This window comes from Schistocerca gregaria, chromosome X, assembly GCF_023897955.1.
Source record: "Schistocerca gregaria isolate iqSchGreg1 chromosome X, iqSchGreg1.2, whole genome shotgun sequence".
NCBI lineage: Eukaryota > Metazoa > Arthropoda > Insecta > Orthoptera > Acrididae > Schistocerca > Schistocerca gregaria.
The window spans coordinates 781,736,672-781,755,454 of record NC_064931.1 but is presented as its reverse complement, the minus strand read 5'-3'; the positions used below and the strand labels follow the sequence as shown (position 1 = coordinate 781,755,454).

Here is an 18,783-nt window from a genome sequence, read left to right as displayed (position 1 = left end):
CACATTCGAATAACCTACCAATCTGAAAAATCGCACGATTCAACCAAGCGGCCAAATGGAGACCAACAACCTCCTTACAGATTCCGACAGATGCTGTCTCAGGGGAGTATGCGGCATTTCCGTGCCCTTCACAGTGATTGCAAAACCTTATTGCACTCTGGAGACCTTTTTGCCTGGCACATAGCATTTCAATTCAAATCATTTACTTACCTACCTATAGTGTGCATGTATACGAAATTACATTGGTACCTGACCATGTCTTCTGGGTAGTGCACTTTTTTGTCAGGCAATTTTTTCTAAACAGAGGCGGAAAAGACAGTCTGTAGCAACTCTTCTCTTGCTTCACGTTGTTCTGAGACAACACAGTCCTTTATCTAACGTTTAAATTCTGCTGATATTCCAAACCGTCAATCCTTTAAACCTCTGTGCAGAGTCGTATGCTTCCGTAAATATGAAATTCTGATAAATTTCACTATTTCTTGTACATTATTTTCGTACCAGTTTTCATTAGCAAAGGCCTTGTCAATACGAGACGTACCACACCTAAGCCTACTGTTCTCTCCTATGTATTTCTGTTACCTGTCATTCTAAGTCTGCATTACAAGACCAGACACCTTTCCAACTAATCTAATAATAAAGACGATGATACTCCTGTACTTATATTGTTTTCTTCTTATCTGTTTTGGATGTAAGAAAGACGAAGAGCATTTTATTGATTCTGAGTACAGCAACTTCCTATCAAACAGTATTGAAGATTTCTGGTGGAAAATCTTGGATCAGTTCTTGACCAATTCGACTGGAATACCTCCACAGCCAGTACCGTTGCAGTTTCTCGCACTGAAGCTGCTTCCATCTTTGTCATCGCCACGTCTTTCATGTTTTCATCTGTGGAGTATGTGCCGCTAAAGTTTTCCGTTACTTTTTATGGTGTTTGAAAGTAAGTTTCCTTCCCCAATTTCATGAAAGATATTTTGCTCTATTCCTTAACACTTATTCTCAGCGTCGGCAGGGATTTCCATGTGTCCACAGCTTTGCTCCGTCCTATGACATTTCGGACCAATTCGCTCTATTGCTGTCAAATACTCTCGTTTGCTTCGTACAACTCTTTTTTTGAACTCCTGTCTCAAATTCAAATAATTATCTCGGGAATCTTACTGGCAGTACATAAACAATTCTAATAGATTCTCTTCTAGTGGCTCCATTGCTTCACACATCGAGCCATTGAGAATTCTAAATACATTTGTCTCTCTACCAAAGAGCTTGATTAACAGCTTTACGAATATGTCTTTTCAGCCACTTATATAGTTCTGGAGCAGAACCCTCAACTTCTTGGCTTGTACTCACATTCGGTTAGATCACATATTACCCTATAAATCAACTTTTACAGTTATTTTTTCCTTCAATACGTTTAGAGGTCTTCTGAAATTTCATTTTAATGCAAGGAACAGTGAGTTTAACAATTTTTTCGTAGCCTTGGAAAGACTGATCTTGTATTTTGACTTCAGATGGCCGATGACAAAAAAATTACTGATCAGGCAGAGATGTACAAAAAATATATTCACCTGAAATATCATGTTAGCAGTAGTTATCATTGTGCTTGTCAGCTAGCTTTTCCTAGCAAATTTTTCTTTGCCTACGCTTAGGTCGCACGAGCACAAGCATCCTTATTCCAGTCGGAATCATTTCTAACTTGCCAGTAGAACTGGCCGCATTGTTCTTTCACGGGCCCTCGGGCCATATTAGACAGATGACAAGAAGGCAATCGACATCTGCGTCTACGTTATCTGCAGCTCACGTGTGAAGGGAACTCTACAGTCGAGGACTAGAGAGGCAGCTGTTCCTTAACGCAACTGTTTCCTATCGTTTTTAGTGACGAACTGTGAAAACTGCTTTCTCGTTTAATGAAAGACTGAAAAAAGTACACACATACACACACACACACGCTTACACCCAAAACTAACGAAGAAACAGTAAATAATTAAAACAACCATAATTGCAAACTTGGACTGAACGCTATATTGCAATGATGAGCATGATCCTAGGACGGAAAGTGTACCTTTGTTCTCCCATGATGTGTAAATAGATTCACCCAGTCCGTTATAAAGGATTTTATAGATTAAGGAGTAATCTGACTTTACATGTTTCACATACACAAAACAGCGCCAGAGGTGATAGTCACTTTAATACATGCAGGTCGAGATTTCTGAACAGGTCCCTAGATTCACCAGTTTAACACTGAAAGATCATTTTTTGAGCTGAAGATGAGAATACGCCACTATGAAGAACTATTCCTATTTTTCTGAATTCACCGACAACTTTCGATTCTACTTTCCTTCTGGCTTTATCAAATTTCCTGCACGCTTTTGGCTCAATCACACAGTTGTCACTATGACCCTTTAAGACGACCGAGCGAGGTGGCGCAGCGGTTAGACACTGGACTCGCATTCGGGAGGACGACGGTTCAATCCCGCGTCCGTCCATCCTGATGTAGGTTTTCCGTGATTTCCCTAAATCACTCCAGGCAAATGCCGGGATGGTTCCTCTCACAGGGCACGGCCGACTTCCTTCCCCAACCTTCCCTAATCCGATGAGACCGATGACCACGCTGCCTGGTCTCCTTCCCCAAACCAACCAACCAACCTTTAAGACGTTCTCTTCCGTTTCCTTCTGCTTGGCCGAACAAATAATTTACTACTGCATAAACTGTTGTTTGAATAGAACACTGGCACACGAATTCCAGTGTTGTATATAAATAGCCAAGAACTCTAAAGTTCAACAAAGAGTCGATACTTCAGCGAATCCCTGTCTTGTTCTAATGGAATATGCAAGTTAATTAATTTCACTATTATCCAGTCTTACTCCAGATCCCTTGAGCTTAGAAATGCTCAAAGGGAGATCCCACACACCACACCCATCTACAAGATGTATAGCAGAGCTAGTCTACAGAATTACCGCTTCTGTCACCTACCTCTGTCTGTAGCATAGTTCTAGTCCTTTCTATGAGCCAAGTAGTACGAAATATCCTAATTTGTTTTTGTCCAGTACTCCAGCATGGTATCCAAAACACCGATCACGCAAAACATACCTCGCGTTACGCTGTTTTCACATCCCAGCTGCCACAAAGAAAAGCTACGACATGGATTCATTGTTTTTTTGTCTTTCGAGAAGTTTTAGATTCTCCACCGAGTCTACGTCTATGAAGGAAAATTTGTTAGTACAATATATCTAAGCAGTTTTTTGGCTAGACTTAAAATTTCTTGCCAGGGAATTTTCTATGTTAAAGATTTAACACATAATGTTAGTTGCAATCGCAAAATTTTTGCAAATGATGTAGTTATCTATGAGGAAGCGTGATCGGGGAAAATGTACAAATATACGGTTCGCTCTTGAAAGGTATTAACTTGGCGTAAAGGCAAATAGTTAGATTCAAAATGTCACGTTTACACTTCATGGAACACGAGATGTACCAATTCTATTCTATACTATGGTGGTTAATGCAGGTTAGTCCGCGTACCACTTTTCTTATCTTCTCATAGCGTTTCCAGTCGCGAATGCTGCGAGAAAAATAACTGTCGATAAATTTCCAGATGAGCTGTAATTTCTCTGACTTTCCCGTCATGACCGTTTAGCCAGATATGTGTGCAAATACTCTTCTTGGAATGTAGGCTCTCTGAATTTAAACAGTACACATCTCAATGATCCTGAAAGGCCATCTTATAGTGGCTTGGTAAACAAAGTCATGACTAAAATCGAGCAACGAATGTCTTACAAGCCACCTCATTTGGCCGACGGTTACATTTCTTTAACTTTCTCCAGTGAATTTCAGTTTGGCATCCGCCTTTTTCCACAGCTAGTATGATGTGACTGTCCCGTTCTAAATCACTCCGAACGCACACTTCTGAGTAATTAAGGGTAGTAACTATTTCTAATGATTGATCAGGAATCGTTCCGCCTGCCGTTAGACAACTGTACTCAAATATGTCATACAAATATACTAAATATACTTCAGAAACTTTAACAGAAATAACAACACACTTTCAGTCACGAGTAAGCAAGTTACAGGCTTCATTTCATCGACAAAATACTGAGAAACTCCAACATGTCTACGAAGAAAAATATTTAGTGACTGTTTGCACGAACTCTACTGGTATATTCTTCACGTACGGGATCACTATTGACTCTTCGCACTAGGGAAACGAAGCGCACACAAAGGGCAGTATGAATGGCCACAGGATTGTTCAATTGTGAGAAGGATCTAGTGAGCAATAAAATAGAGATGCTTAATATCTTGCGAAAACTTAGTTACAAAACTTGAAGAAACGAAATGGAAAAACATTTTAATACACGACAGAACAGAATACGCCCCTAGTGACATACTTTATGCTGATTAGCAGGGTGCAGATGTATATGGAAATAACTAGAATGTGGGTAATGTAAATTATATTGGAGTCCGATGCTTAGTTGAACAACTTTAAGTCAGTCGTCCTCTCAATGTTTTAAGCGCTTTAACACACATTCCTAGTAAATTCAAGGTTCTTCTTAGTTCCACACTGAAACGTTCATGTGAAAGATGAAGATTCTGTTCAACGCTCCTCAGTTATGAAGCAGTGCGGTTTTGATCAGATTGGGGGAGAGTCTCTCGGAAATGTATTTTTCATCTGAGTTGGAACTTAGCTTTTCGCAAGTGTTACAGATATTTTTCCTCGCGAGTAGCAAACACCGCCAAATACTGATCGAAACATAACAAATCAGATCGCTAGGGCTCAGGGTATGTATGTTCACAAATATCCCAAAAGTAGGGACTTGTGTAACAGGAGACACTATCGGTCGTTTGCTAGTTGGAATTGTGTAAGGTTCGTCACTCCCTAATCGCGTATTGTCTACATGGCCTGGTTGTTATAAGAACGCGCCGAAAAACAAAAGCCATTCCAGATGAGTCCAATGAACTCTGTTACACAGACTTTGCCAGACGCTACGATTTATGTAGCAGTCAAGTATGACATTACTCGCATGTTCCACTAACCTTACCCTCTCTTACCTCCAAAACTCATCATAGATATCTCTTCTGTAACACAACAAACATCTTTCCAAACTCTCTAAAGTCCATCACTTAAATCACATAATAAACAACACAGTATGAATGCAGCATATAAAAAACCTATCTTAATATACAAGTTTGGTATCGTAACCTAAATTTTGAGTGTTTAATATTGAGAAACATTCTGGCGTTTTAATTTTTTTCGGTTGCTATGTTTGCCCAAACCTTGCGCTTGCACCTCACCTTGTATCTATTTATAAGTATACCTGTAATAAGTATTGTTTGGTAATGTGAATACTAGTGGTGTATGTCCAAATACTAGACTCGAACATCAGAGATCACGTACATCACTCAGTATCACTTTACTCAGTTTTTCCCCGACCCTGTCAAAATATTTGTTAGCTAAATGAAACCTCACTCGAATTAATTATCGCGTTACTGTCTATATTCCCTGTAACTGATTCAAATGGGAACGTTGATGAGCGCGTCGCGGGATAAGATACGAGTACGTACCATATATGGCATTCAAGCTGTGTTAATGCTAATGACAGTAATTAAAAAGTAAAATAATTTTTTTCGCAACGTTACTGTTAAAAATAATTTGGCGCTTGGGCTGGTATTAATAAGGGAGATACAGTGAGCCAGTTGGTACCTACAGTCTCTTTCCTAACTGTACGCTTGAAATCCATGACGCACCTTGTCTAAACTCCGAGTGTCATGAAACTTATAGCTAGCTGTTCTGTAGCTATCCTTGTCTTGTCTAAATTTTGACTACTCTCTGTTTCCATTGCAGACTGCCAGATGCGCAATGTTAACGTGAGAGCAGTCAACTCGAAACGAAGGAAAACACCCTCGTCTTCGTGCTTGTGAGTTTCTTGAGTTTCCGAACTCTCTCTCTCTCTCTCTTTCTCTTTCTCTCTCCCCTCTCATAGTCTGGTTGCGCTTAGAAACCCCGACCCTTAGCTACTGTCTTGACTTGCCTTGATGTCCAGTGGCTTATTTTTGCATGAGCTACCCAGGTGTGCATCGTGGACGCCCCCATCATATTGTAACTTTCCCTAACCTTTCCTTTTCCTCATCTGTTGGCAGTAGAGCTTCTCTATATCAGTTTTGGAAAAAAAATAATAATTTCGTGTTGCATTCAGTAATGAGCCTCTCGCGTGAGGACTGCTTCGTATTTTACATATAGCCGGACACTGAATAACTTTGAAGAAAGCGAACGAGAACGCGCAGGCTTTCCTTTATCCCACCACAAGGCGATGCATCCTGCTCCTCTGAGATCCGAAATCCCAATATAGACTATTTGTTTGGATCTAACTGTTCTGTTTAGGTTGCATAGATAGCGTATGTTAATGTGATAGCTTGTGTATCTGTTATGACAATTGCCTGCAGAGGCAAGTATATTGGTAAATAATCAGTTACGTTGTAATGGGTTTTGTGCTGATCGGTTTCACGCAAGTGAAAAACGGTCTGAAACTGTATCTTTGAAGAACTGTTTGAACAGCGCGTGTATCGGCGAGAAAAGTGCTAGATAGCTTCTTTGCATGGCGTTTGTTTGTATCTACAATGCAGTACCAGCATTATGGTACAGATTGCATGTTTAATTACTGTGAAGGTTATTTTAATCATTACTCGATGTTTGGTCAGAGCAGCTTGACCGTGTTAGGAATTCAGTATCACTATGATAGGTTAACCCACGAATCCAATTAGTTCATTTGTGTCATTTTATGTTTGTGTTTGGAGACTGGTTTTAAGAACCGTGGCATGACGTAATATATATTTATGTGATGTCAGTGTTATATTGTTTCTGATGTAGTTGTATGTTGATTCTGTCAGTTTTTATGTTCTAGGTGTCATAGTTGTATGTTGTGTGTTGAAAAAGTGCGCCAGTGACACACGGACCTGAGCTCTCAGTTCCCTGTATCACCGGCACTCATTATTTGGTGGTAATGTTTAGATTAGATTTGTTGATGTGCGCATAGAAATTGTTTTTCTCTAAGTGTTACTATATTTACTCGATGTCTGTGTTTGACCAATTTTAAGTGAACGTGTTTATTTTCCTTTTCAGCTGCGCAGATACCACAGCGAGGCAGTAAGTATAGTATACTCAGTTGGATTTTTTTAAGACATTCACTCTAGATTGTGAGTAGTAGCTTTTGAAACACAGGAAGAAATATTTTAACGTTACAGATCCTAGAGCTTATCATAAGGTTTGCGAAGCATCAGACCAAATGCCTATTTTTCAGATTATGAAGAGTAGAAAATCATAACTCAGGTACAGCGAATTTCCTTCAATAGCACCTAACGACACTTTCGCTTTTAGGACATCACTTTTTTTATTGTAACACCAGATAATTTATCCTTCAGTTGTTGTTAGCTACAATGTCGTATTAAATCTTAATTGTTTAGACTTACAGTTGGAGGAAAGCTAGGAGTTACTTCTAGTTCCGATGTGAGTAGGAGAATGATGACTCGTTCATAGAGTGGTGCTACCATCAGAGGACAGACACTCTCTGCACTCTTAAGATTCAAGCCTCTACATTTGCTTTTTCTAGACCAATATAGTTAAAACTATACTGTACATCGTGTACGGCAGCCGTAACATGTTTTCGAAAAACTTGTTGTGCGCTACCACAGCTGTACTACGATCTTTATTTAACCAGGCAGGTTTCGGGCTTGGCTCATCTTTGTACGGCAGCTTGATACGGAGAAATACTTTACACATTGGTGACGACGTAGAAATACGCAAAGATCCAGTGACCCTACAGTAAAAATGTCATCTAAGATAGTATGCACTTACAAAAGCTGCACGAGTTCACATGCATTTCTCTTGAAGTTTCTTGAATATAACACTCCCAGTGGGAGAGAAATATGTATTTAATGAAACTAAAAATAGAACCAAATAAAATCTGCATGCCATATACATAAACTTGTGTACGTGAGTGAGATCGTTGACGATAAAATATATTTGAGGACTGCACCTTGAGCAAAACGCCAATGTTTTCCTTGCTCACTTTTCCTCGCAAGTTTTGGTGCTGTTTCACCATCGTTTTATTTTACTTTGTAGCACATTTGGTTGCTCGTGTTGCTCCCTACCGTCGTTATTACTGGGGACATTTTTGTGTGGTTCGCTATCTGCAGCTTTGTTGCTGTTTGTGGTGGTTTTTACTTTATAACAATTATGTTAATGCATACAAAAAGTGATAAGCTAAAGTATTCAGCTTTTACATACGGTGATGTACTTACCATGGCAAACAGCAACAAAACTGCAGACGGAAAGAGGTGCAAAAAATCACCTGTAATAAAGAAGCCAATACGAGCAAGCAAATGTACCGTCATGTAAACCAAAAATATACCCACTGGCCGTCATATAACGACACCGAAACAGCTATGGGTAATAATGAAAAAGGAGATATTGTTTTGTCCAAGGGGCTATCCTCAAGTACGAGGCGTGTTTTTTTTAAGACAGTTCCATTTCTAAACAAAACAGGTAGACTTTTCTCGGCAATTTTGTTTTTACGTGAAAGCCTGTACTTTAATCTACATTTCTACATAATTCCCAATAATATTAAGGTACTTATCGTATCGCGCAACCAGCTTGGAATACCATCCTCGTAGAAATCTGCCGAATAAGCTTTTAAGATGTCCTTATTTTATTTTTATTCCAAAACGGTACTTACTGAAAAACAAGGCTCGTATATATACATTTTTTAAACAAACATGAACGAGAATAGTGAGCTTTTGAAAAGAAGGACCTCGAAATGAGTTTCCTTGACGATGTTTAAATTACTAATTGGGGGCTGTTTTCGTACTTCTGTATTGCCACCCATGTTCTCAGTATCAGACTGCCGTATGACTGAAAAAGCCTGAAAAACGTCTCGCTGTGCAATCCATAAACTGGAGCCGTGACAATATACAACTCATCTTTCCAAAAACAATACATCTGTTTTCGAATAGCTCAAATTTTAGATTGCGTGTCGCTTTTTGCCTCCAGCAAGCAATTAACTGTGCCTGAAGAGCTATATGGAGAGTATGAAGGACAAGCTTCGGGTTAGTAAAGATCTTTCTGTCTCTCTATAATTTGGTATCTATCATTTTATTACCACCTTTATTTATCTGCTGATAGTAAAAACTTTATTGAGGTGTCTTACAACTAAAATGCTTTTCAGAAAATTAATGAATTTTATGTATTGCTATGTTATACTATAATACAGTAAGTAACGGTATATTTTATTTGTATAACATAGTTAATTTTTATTTGTGTAATTTCCCTTATTTTGTGAGGGGAAAATCGATTCAGCTCAACATAATTACTGACTACCTTTCAGTTAAGAAAAACTAGCGATTTTAATTATTAGCATTAGCGTAATTTCGATCTGGACACAAATTTTTCTTAATTTATTTTTAGCACGGTAAATTTAATACCAAATGTTGGCAATGAATTGCAGGTCTGTAAATTACTTGAGTAGTGATAATTATGTACATAGCTTATGTTGTTACTTTTATGCTAAGAATGTTTCTACAGGCAAAGGTCATCATAAGCTGAGTAAGTTAATCATTTGTTTATGCCATTTCTGCAGATACACAGGTGTTACATCTAAAGCGCAGATAAAAAAGGTCAGAACAACAATAAATATCAGAATTTTGGGGCAATATTCTACTTATCGTTACAGATAACTCTCAAATCTGTAAAAGTTAATATAGAATCACTTTCAATATAATGAGAATGTCAGTTACTCCACAACCATACAATAATAAGCATTTTGTGTGTAAAAATGTGGCATTCAGTTTGTAAAATAGCCATGTATGCGTATTTACTGTTCTACTTTACTATCATCCATCACCGTGGTTCGATGTCACATAATTATTTCACAAGTCTTTCTACATCACTTTTCAAACAATTTTCAAGTGAGCCATGCACACTGTTTCCTGTCCCGCAATTTTAGTTTCGCCAGTAGAAAGTAATTGTCTACACTTATTCCAGTCCTTCAGACACCAATCAATCTTTCATTAAGGAACACGATGATTATGGAAGAGTACTATTTAATGTCCCATCGAATAAGAGGAGGTGAGGAAGGAAATTCGCCGTGTCCTTTTCAAAGGAACCATCCTGGCTTTTGTTTTAAGCGACTTAGACAAACCATAGAAGACTTACATCTGGATGGCCAGACGGTGAAGTCAACCGCCATCCTCCCCAGTGCGAGGCCAGTGTCTTATGACTGCATGCCTTGCTCGATAACAAGTTAATGAATTCACGGATACACATTTTTTTGCTTTATTGGATTTCGATTCCCTCCTCCAAAGGACATAACATGAAATACAGGCGATAAAAGGGCTACTGTTAAAAACTGAAATATGGCGAAAAAGTTGCAAAGAAAATGTAAAAATAAAGGTCAGTGATGCTGATTAAAACAAATAATAATTAGACAGGTACAGTTAAAAAGCACGGAGACAGTCTGGTTTCTCTTCACAACAGTTAGAAACACACATAGCGACAGCATGGTGGCTATTCGCAACACGTAAAAAGGGGGATGCACGACACTGACCACTCACAGAAACATTGCACTATAGAGTACGACGGCATATGGGGGGGGGGAGGGGGGAAGACCCAGACAGATGTGGGGGGCAGGGCGGATGTGAGTAGGAGTGGGGAAGGCAGTGGAGGGGAAACCAAAAGGATTCGAGGGAGAGGAAGGAGTCAAAGAGAAGGTAGGTGGGGGAAAAGGAAACAGGATGGAAGGGGGGAGAGGAAGCCCAGGAAAGGACAGAGGGAGGGAGAGGTATGGATCAGAGTTGATAGGAGGGATAAATGGAGGGAGAGAGTGGGAGAGGAGATGAAGGGTGTAGAGGTGTTGGGTAGGGGGGACACAACGATGAAGGCCCAGCAGTGGACGGCGGTTGGAGAGGAGAGGAGCAACTAGGGGATGGGGAGGACTAAGTCAGTGGGAGGTGTAGAGGACTCAGATATGTTCGAGGAAAAGGAGCAAAGAGGGGAAAGGAATCAGATCATAGAGGATCTGCATGGAGGCTGAGAGGTGTATAGGGAAGATGAAGTGGAGTGCATGGCGCTTGAGGATCTGGAGGGTCTTGTAAAATTTGGGGGGGGGGGAGATACAGATGAGACTGGCATAACAGAGTATGGGACGAATTAAGGATTTATATGTGTGGAGGATGGTAGAAGGGTTCAACCCCCATGTCTGGCCAGAGAGAAGTTTAAAGAGACGAAGGCAGTTATGGGCTTTGGATTGGATAGAGCGGAGATGAGGGATCCAGGTGAAGTTACGATCAATGGTAAGTCCAAGGTAAGTGAGGGTGGGGGAGAGGTGGAAATGATGGGCGCAGATGGTAAGGGAAAAATCAAGGAAAATCAAGGAGCCGGAAGGAGAGAGTGGTACAACCTATGATAATTGCCTGGGTCTTGGGAGGATTGATTTTGAGGAGCCACTGGTTATTACATGTGGCAAAAAGGTCAAGGTGATTCTGGAGAAGGCATTGGGACCGTTGAAGGCTAGGAGCGATGGCAAGGAAAGTGGTGTCATCGGCATACTGCAGCAGGTGGACTGGAGGGGAAGTTGGATCATATCGGCTGTCTACAGGAGGTAGAGGAGAGAGGAAAGGACAGAGCAGTTGGGTACACCCATGGAGGGGTCGAAGATATGGGAATCAGCATTATGGATGGTTGGGAATCAGCGTTATGGATGGTTATGTAGGAGGGGCAGTGGGAAAGGAAGGAGGCAATCAGACCAATCAGAGGGACATAGTTGATAGGAAGGGCATAAGGTTGGAGTTTAAACAGGAGATTGGGATGACATACACCATCGTAGGCCTTTTCGAGGTCTAGGGGGACAAAAATGGCGTAGTGACGGGAGTTAAGCTAGAGGGAGGGGAGATGAGTGAGGCATAGGAGTGTGTCATCGGCAGATAAGGTAAGTCGAAAGCCATAGTGGGTGTTAGCGAGGAGGTGGGGTTGGTGGAGGTGGTGATGGATGCGACGGGTAAGGATGGATTCCAAAAGCTTGCTCAACACTGAGGCGAGACATATAGGGCGAGATACACATTTAACTTCCATTGATTTATGTAACTTCGTAGGCACAGTACTTATGCGAGCACAAGTTCACAATATTAAGTAATTTGTTACCCACCCTACTTTGCATAGGTAGCACAAAATACTTATTTCCCATCACATACCATAAACATCAACTCTGCACAAAAAATCTGTTGTTACCAGCTTAATATCTGCTATGTTCTGCATCAAAGGTCGTTTAGGGCGTCGGCGGTAGTGTCTGCTGGCCTCCTGCTGGCTGACACTGCAGTCCGTTGGGTGGCCTGTGCACAAAAGAGTACAAGGACTTCTGCCATTCACTGCTAGATGGCAATGGCATTGTTTAATAGTGGCGGTGTACCGTAGGTCTCTAGAAGAGCGAAGCGTTCCAAAGGATTGGAAAAGGGCACAGGTCATCCCCGTTTTCAAGAAGGGACGTCGAACAGATGTGCAGAACTATAGACCTATATCTCTAACGTCGATCAGTTGTAGAATTTTGGAACACGTATTATGTTCGAGTATAATGTCTTTTCTGGAGACTAGAAATCTACTCTGTAGAAATCAGCATGGGTTTCGAAAAAGACGGTCGTGTGAAACCCAGCTCGCGCTATTCGTCCACGAAACTCAGAGGGCCTTCGACACGGGTTCACAGGTAGATGCCGTGTTTCTTGACTTCCGCAAGGCGTTTGACACAGTTTCCCACAGTCGTTTAATGAACAAAGTAAGAGCATACGGACTATCAGATCAATTGTGTGATTGGATTGAGGAGTTCCTAGATAACAGAACGCAGCATGTCATTCTCAATGGAGAGAAGTCTTCCGAAGTAAGAGTGATTTCAGGTGTGCCGCAGGGGAGTGTCATAGGACCGTTGCTATTCACAATATACATAAATGACCTGGTGGATGACATCGGAAGTTCACTGAGGCTTTTTGCAGATGATGCTGTGGTGTATCGAGAGGTTGCAACAATGGAAAATTGTACTGAAATGCAGGAGGATCTGCAGCGAATTGACGCATGGTGCACGGAATGGCAATTGAATCTCAATGTAGACAAGTGTAATGTGATGCGAATACATAGAAAGATAGGTCCATTATCATTTAGCTACAAAATAGCAGGTCAGCAACTGGAAGCAGTTAATTCCATAAATTATCTGGGAGTACGCATTAGGAGTGATTTAAAATGGAATGATCATATAAAGTTGATCGTCGGTAAAGCAGATGCCAGACTGAGATTCATTGGAAGACTCCTAAGGAAATGCAATCCGACAACAAAGGAAGTAGGTTACAGTACGCTTGTTCGCCCACTGCTTGAATACTGCTCAGCAGTATGAGATCCGCACCAGATAGGGTTGATAGAAGAGATAGAGAAGATCCAACGGAGAGCAGCGCGCTTCGTTACAGGATCATTTAGTAATCGCGAAAACGTTACGGAGATGATAGATAAACTCCAGTGGAAGACTCTGCAGGAGAGACGCTCAGTAGCTCGGTACGGGCTTTTGTTAAAGCTCCGAGAACATACCTTCACCGAAGAGTCAAGCAGTATATTGCTCCCTCCTACGTATATCTCGCGAAGAGACCATGAGGATAAAATCAGAGAGATTAGAGCCCACACAGAAGCATACCGACAATCCTTCTTTCCACATACAATACGAGACTGGAATAGAAGGAAGAACCGATAGAGGTACTCAGGGTACCCTCCGCCACACACCGTCAGGTGGCTTGCGGAGTATGGATGTAGATGTAGATGTAGAAATTCATCATCATTCAGCCAGTTTGAGTGAAATACTCATAATCTAAGAATACATAACTTCCTTGTGAATCAGTTTATCTATTATTGACCACCACATCAAACTCTCTACATTAGTTCTTGAGATTTGCCCGAATAACAGATAGAAACTGCAGAAGGGGATTAACTTATGAATGTGTAGAAGAAGATAGATAGATAAATGATGAACTCCTATGTCACTGTGTACAATTCCAACTCCCATACCTTCTATCCCTGTGCCGGCACGCCCCAAGGCTCTGTCCTTTCCCCTCTCCTCTATCTCCTGTATACTGCTGATATGCCCAAACTTTCTCGCCTGTTCATCTCCTCCAATTTTCTGATGACACCGCCTTCCTAGCCATTTATGCTACCCTTCAACGGTCCCAATGTACCCTCAAAACCCACCTAGTTCGCCACTTGGTGCAACCAGTGTCCTTCATATCAATCCCTCCAAGGCACAGGTGATCACCATAGGCCGCACCACCCACTCCTTCCATCTCCATGATTTCAACCTAACCATTTATGGCTGTCCTATGCACCTCACTCCGACCCTCAAACACCTTGGCCTCACCCTCGACTGCCACCTCATTTGGACTCCCCATCTCCTTACAATCCAAAACAATGCCCACAACAGACTCCGCCTCCTGAAACTCCTGTCAGGCCAGACAAGGGGCTGCATCCTTCCACCATCCTTCACACCTACAAATCCTTAATCCGCCCCATCTTTTGTTATGCCAGCTTCACTTGGATTTCTGCCACTCCCACGTTCTATAAATCCCTCCAAATCCTAGAACGCCATGCACTCCACCTCGCCTTCGGTATCTACTTTCCATCTCCCACATGCATCCTCTGCGACCTCATCCCCTTCCCCCACCTCCTCCTTTTCCTTGAACACATCTGCACCCTGTATATTGTCCACAGACTTGAACCCCCTCGACCCCTGGTGTCCCCTTTCCTTTACACCTCCAGCCCATTACCGCGCCTTTACTGTTGTGTCCCACCCTCTCTCCATCTCCACACCCTCCACCCCCATCCCCAACCCAATTTCCAGCACCTACCCCTCCCGGGTGATGAGCTTTGCCCTGACGTCTACCCGTCCTACCAACTCTAACCTCACATTCCTCCTGCCTCCTCCTCAGGGCTCCCTCTCCTCCCCCTCCCTTCTCCAGAGTGTCTTACTCCCTCCTATACCCCCTCTCTCTCCTGTGCTCCCCTTCAGTGTCTCTGTACTCCCTCCTTCCTTGTCTTCCCTCTTCATCTCCCGCCCTGTGCGTCTCCTGCCTCTTGGTGCACCTCCTGCCCACTGTTTTTCCTCTTCCTCCCAACCCCCAACACCCCCCCCCCTAACCGCACCTTCCTCCCCTCTTTTTTCCTCCTCTCCAGCCTTCAGTCCCTCGGCAGGTCCCTACCAGTGATTTTTTATGTCGTTACCAGTGGTTTTCTTTTTCTTTTAAGTGTCTTGCTTTGTGTGATTTTTATCCTGTGTCTGACTTTTAACTTGTGTTTGTCTCCTGTGGTTTGCCAGATGTGTTCTTTTAACTTTATGTCGACTTTTTAACTGGTCCCCAGTGCATGTCCCTATCTTAGTGTATATTTTAACTCCACTCCATTTACTGTTTTTTTATGTCCCACTTTTAATCCCCCCTTGTTATGTACTCACTCTTCTGTATTTTTGTATTGCCAATTGGCTGAAGAGCGGTGGACTGTGCCACTGCCACCTCTCCCCTGCCCATGTTGGGCAGGGAAATGAAATTAAAATAAAGAAAAAAAATAGATGATGAAATAAGTTTTCTACGCCCTTTATCGCTGAGATTTTCCTTACAAATGGTGTCATGACACGTTCACAGTCTCCCAGTCTTTTCTCGACGGTTTCCAATTGTATTACTTCTCAAACAATATGTTTATACAGAAAGCAGTTAAGGAGCTATTGTCCTATTACTTATCGAATTAATAGTATCTATCCAAAGATACACTACACTATGGAATCTTGAAACTACCTATAGATAAGTATTTCAGGCTGACATTTCTTTGTAACTAAATTCCGGAGACAACGAAGGCATTCCATTTCGCTGTTGCACAGACCATCTTGCACACAGTATCCACATATACCGCTAAATGCGCCTACAAAATTTTATCATCCTACGAGCCACAGTTCAGGAGATATGTTGTCATGAACAATGACATGCGTGAAAAACTGCAGCACCATGAGTGACGTTTTAATTTATTGCTTCTTCACTAGTCACTCTACTCGCAACACATTTCATATGCAGTATCACATACACCACTAAATGCGCCTCCAAAATTTTATCATCGTATGACACATAGTTCAGGAGATATGTCACAAAAATTGAGCTACGTGAAAATGAAACTGCAGGGAGAAATTTGCTTGAGATACAGGTAAAATATTTTTACAGATACATAGTATCCAAAAAAAAGTGCCAAATACTTTGAGCGGTGGTAGTACTCATAGAAACAAGAAACAAGGTCCAATCAAAAGCTGCGCGGCGTAGCGGTGCGGTCTAGGCGCCTTGCCACGGTTCGCGCGGCTCTCCCCGTCGGAGGTTCGAGTACTCCCTAGGGCATGGGTGTGTGTGTTGTCCTTAGCATAGGTCAGTTTAAGTTAGATTAAGTAGTATGTAAGCCTAGGGACCGATGACCGTAGCAGTTTGTTGCCATAGGAACTTACCACAATTTTCCAAATTTGCAATGAAAATGGGTCTGGAAGATCATACTTCCTAAGATAAAGCCAATAAACATGGGTCCGAAAATGCATACTTTCTGCGACAGACACGTGTTTATAGGAGGTGTTCAACGTGGTGTCCATTCATGAGAGCACACCCCTCCACCCTCCAGCATAAGGAATGACGCACCCTTTGATGTAAACCCAGTCGTTGTTGTACCTGCTGGTACACGTTGAAGACGCGATGCTGGAGTGTCCTTACATCGTTGATTGGCGTGACGCAGATGCAAGTGTCCCCGTAACCAATAGTATAAGCCTATAAGGGATTGGAACAAGCAGCCAAGGTGTACCCCCCTTCCTGGCCAGTCCAGTGGTCCTGAAATGTCTGCTTCAGGCGTTCGCAGTCATTGTGACGAAAGGGCCCTGGTGTGCCATCATGCATGAAACAAATTTGTATTCGTTTCTGCAATGGCACAGCCTCCAGCAAAGTAGGCAATACAGTAATGAGGAAGTCCAAATAATGCGCCCCATTTAACCTTTGTGGTAGCACGTATGGCCCCATTAATCTCTCGCCAAGTAGACCTATGCCTGCCTGTACGTTGATTGAGAATCGATGTTGATGCCCTCTTTCCTGAATTGCTGGGGGATCTACACCTGTCCATACTTGCTGGTTATGGACATTTGCAACACCATCTCTTGTGAACCTTGCCTCATCTGTAAATAAAGTCTTGGATGTGAACAGTGGATCTGTGGCACGCTTCTGCAACTGCCATTGACAGACCCGCCGTCTCCCATGATGATAGTGTGGCCTCAGGGTCTGAACACGCTGTATATGACATGGATATAGCAATTGTTCATTAAGTACCTCCAAGATAAGAGAGTGAGACACGCCTTCTGCTGTTGCCAATCGTCGCAGAATGGTCCCAGCGGTTTCTTCCACCGAACGTAGCACATGGTCTTCCATGTCAACCGTGCGGACTTTGCGGGCCTTCCACTGTCAATCTGCCGAGGTGCAGGCATGCGCTACGGTCGCAGGTTCGAATCCTGCCTCGGGCATGGATGTCTGTGATGTCCTTAGGTTAGTTAGGTTTAAATAGTTCTAACTTCTAGAGGACTGATGACCTCAGCAGTTAAGTCCTATAGTGCTCAGAACCATTTGAACCATTTTTTTTGCAGGCACGCCTGGTCCCTTAGACGCTGGAAAAGTATGCCGAACAGCTTATCAGAAGGCACTCTGCGCTGTGGATATTGTTCAGCGTAGAGGGCACGGGTTCACACGCTACGTCCATTTGCTAAAACGTGGCAAAATATCATATCCGCCATTCGTCGAGTAGTAAACTTGCGTTGCTAACAAGTAATGGAAGAGAGAAAATGTAAATGTACTACACCATTTCTGCTTACAAATAGCGCAAAACAGTAAACACATAAATGAATCCGCTTTTGTAAGAAGGTGAAATTCCATGATACGCACCCAGGATTGACAGTGCTGTGCAATAAAGTATACAAACACGATTCAAACTAACGCAGCGTACAACACGACTCAAACCACGCAGCTGGCTGCAAACCACGTAGTGGTAGGTAGAGTACTGTAAGATATCACAACACCTTGGCGACACATTTGACGAAGCGACAATGGCTAATATCCGCTACCAAGCGTCGCACAGCCCTTTCTATAAACACTTGTTTATCTCGGAAAGTATGCGTTTCCGGACCCATGTGTACGGGACTTGTTTTTCTTGTTTCGATGAGTACTCTCACCTCTCAAAGTATTCGACACTTTTCTTGAACATCTGTTTAAGTAAAATAAGAGGGCGTGAAGGAAACGTGCCTCCGAATTTTTAATGTCAAACCTCTTTACAGGTTTTTAAATAAAACAAAAGTTGTTAACAGTCTACGCCTTTATTCTTCATGTGTATGTATAAGTTTCTCAACATAGTCACCCGAGCGACGAACACATTTGTGGCAGCCAGAGACCGGTTTGTTGACAACGTCACTCTAGAATGTTCAACCCTGTTGACCTACAACCTCACCTCTGCTTACACCGCTTCATTACTATCAAAGTGAGGCCCTCAAAGGTTTTCTTTAAGTTTCGGAAACACAAATGGTTCAAGTGGCTCTAAGCACTATGGGACGTAACGTTTGAGGTCATCAGTCCCCTAGACTTAGAACTACTTAAGCCTAACTAACCTAAGGACATCATACATCCATGCCCGAGGCAGGATTCGAACCTGCGACCGTAGCAGCAGCGCGGTTCCGGAC

At 42.3% G+C, this 18,783-nt stretch overlaps 1 protein-coding gene across 2 annotated transcripts in view; it reads left to right on the top strand.

Annotated features, from left to right (window-relative positions):
* LOC126299461 (hepatocyte nuclear factor 6) overlaps positions 1-18,783 on the top strand; it is a 546,572-nt gene that overhangs the window by 427,133 nt on the left and 100,656 nt on the right. Inside the window, exons 2-3 of one of the 2 annotated variants that reach the window (XM_049991382.1) lie at positions 5,832-5,904; positions 7,107-7,130. In XM_049991382.1, the coding sequence (XP_049847339.1) occupies positions 5,832-5,904; positions 7,107-7,130 (97 nt within the window). The remainder of the gene's footprint in view (positions 1-5,831; positions 5,905-7,106; positions 7,131-18,783) is intronic. The other variant, XM_049991381.1, reaches the window with a different exon arrangement.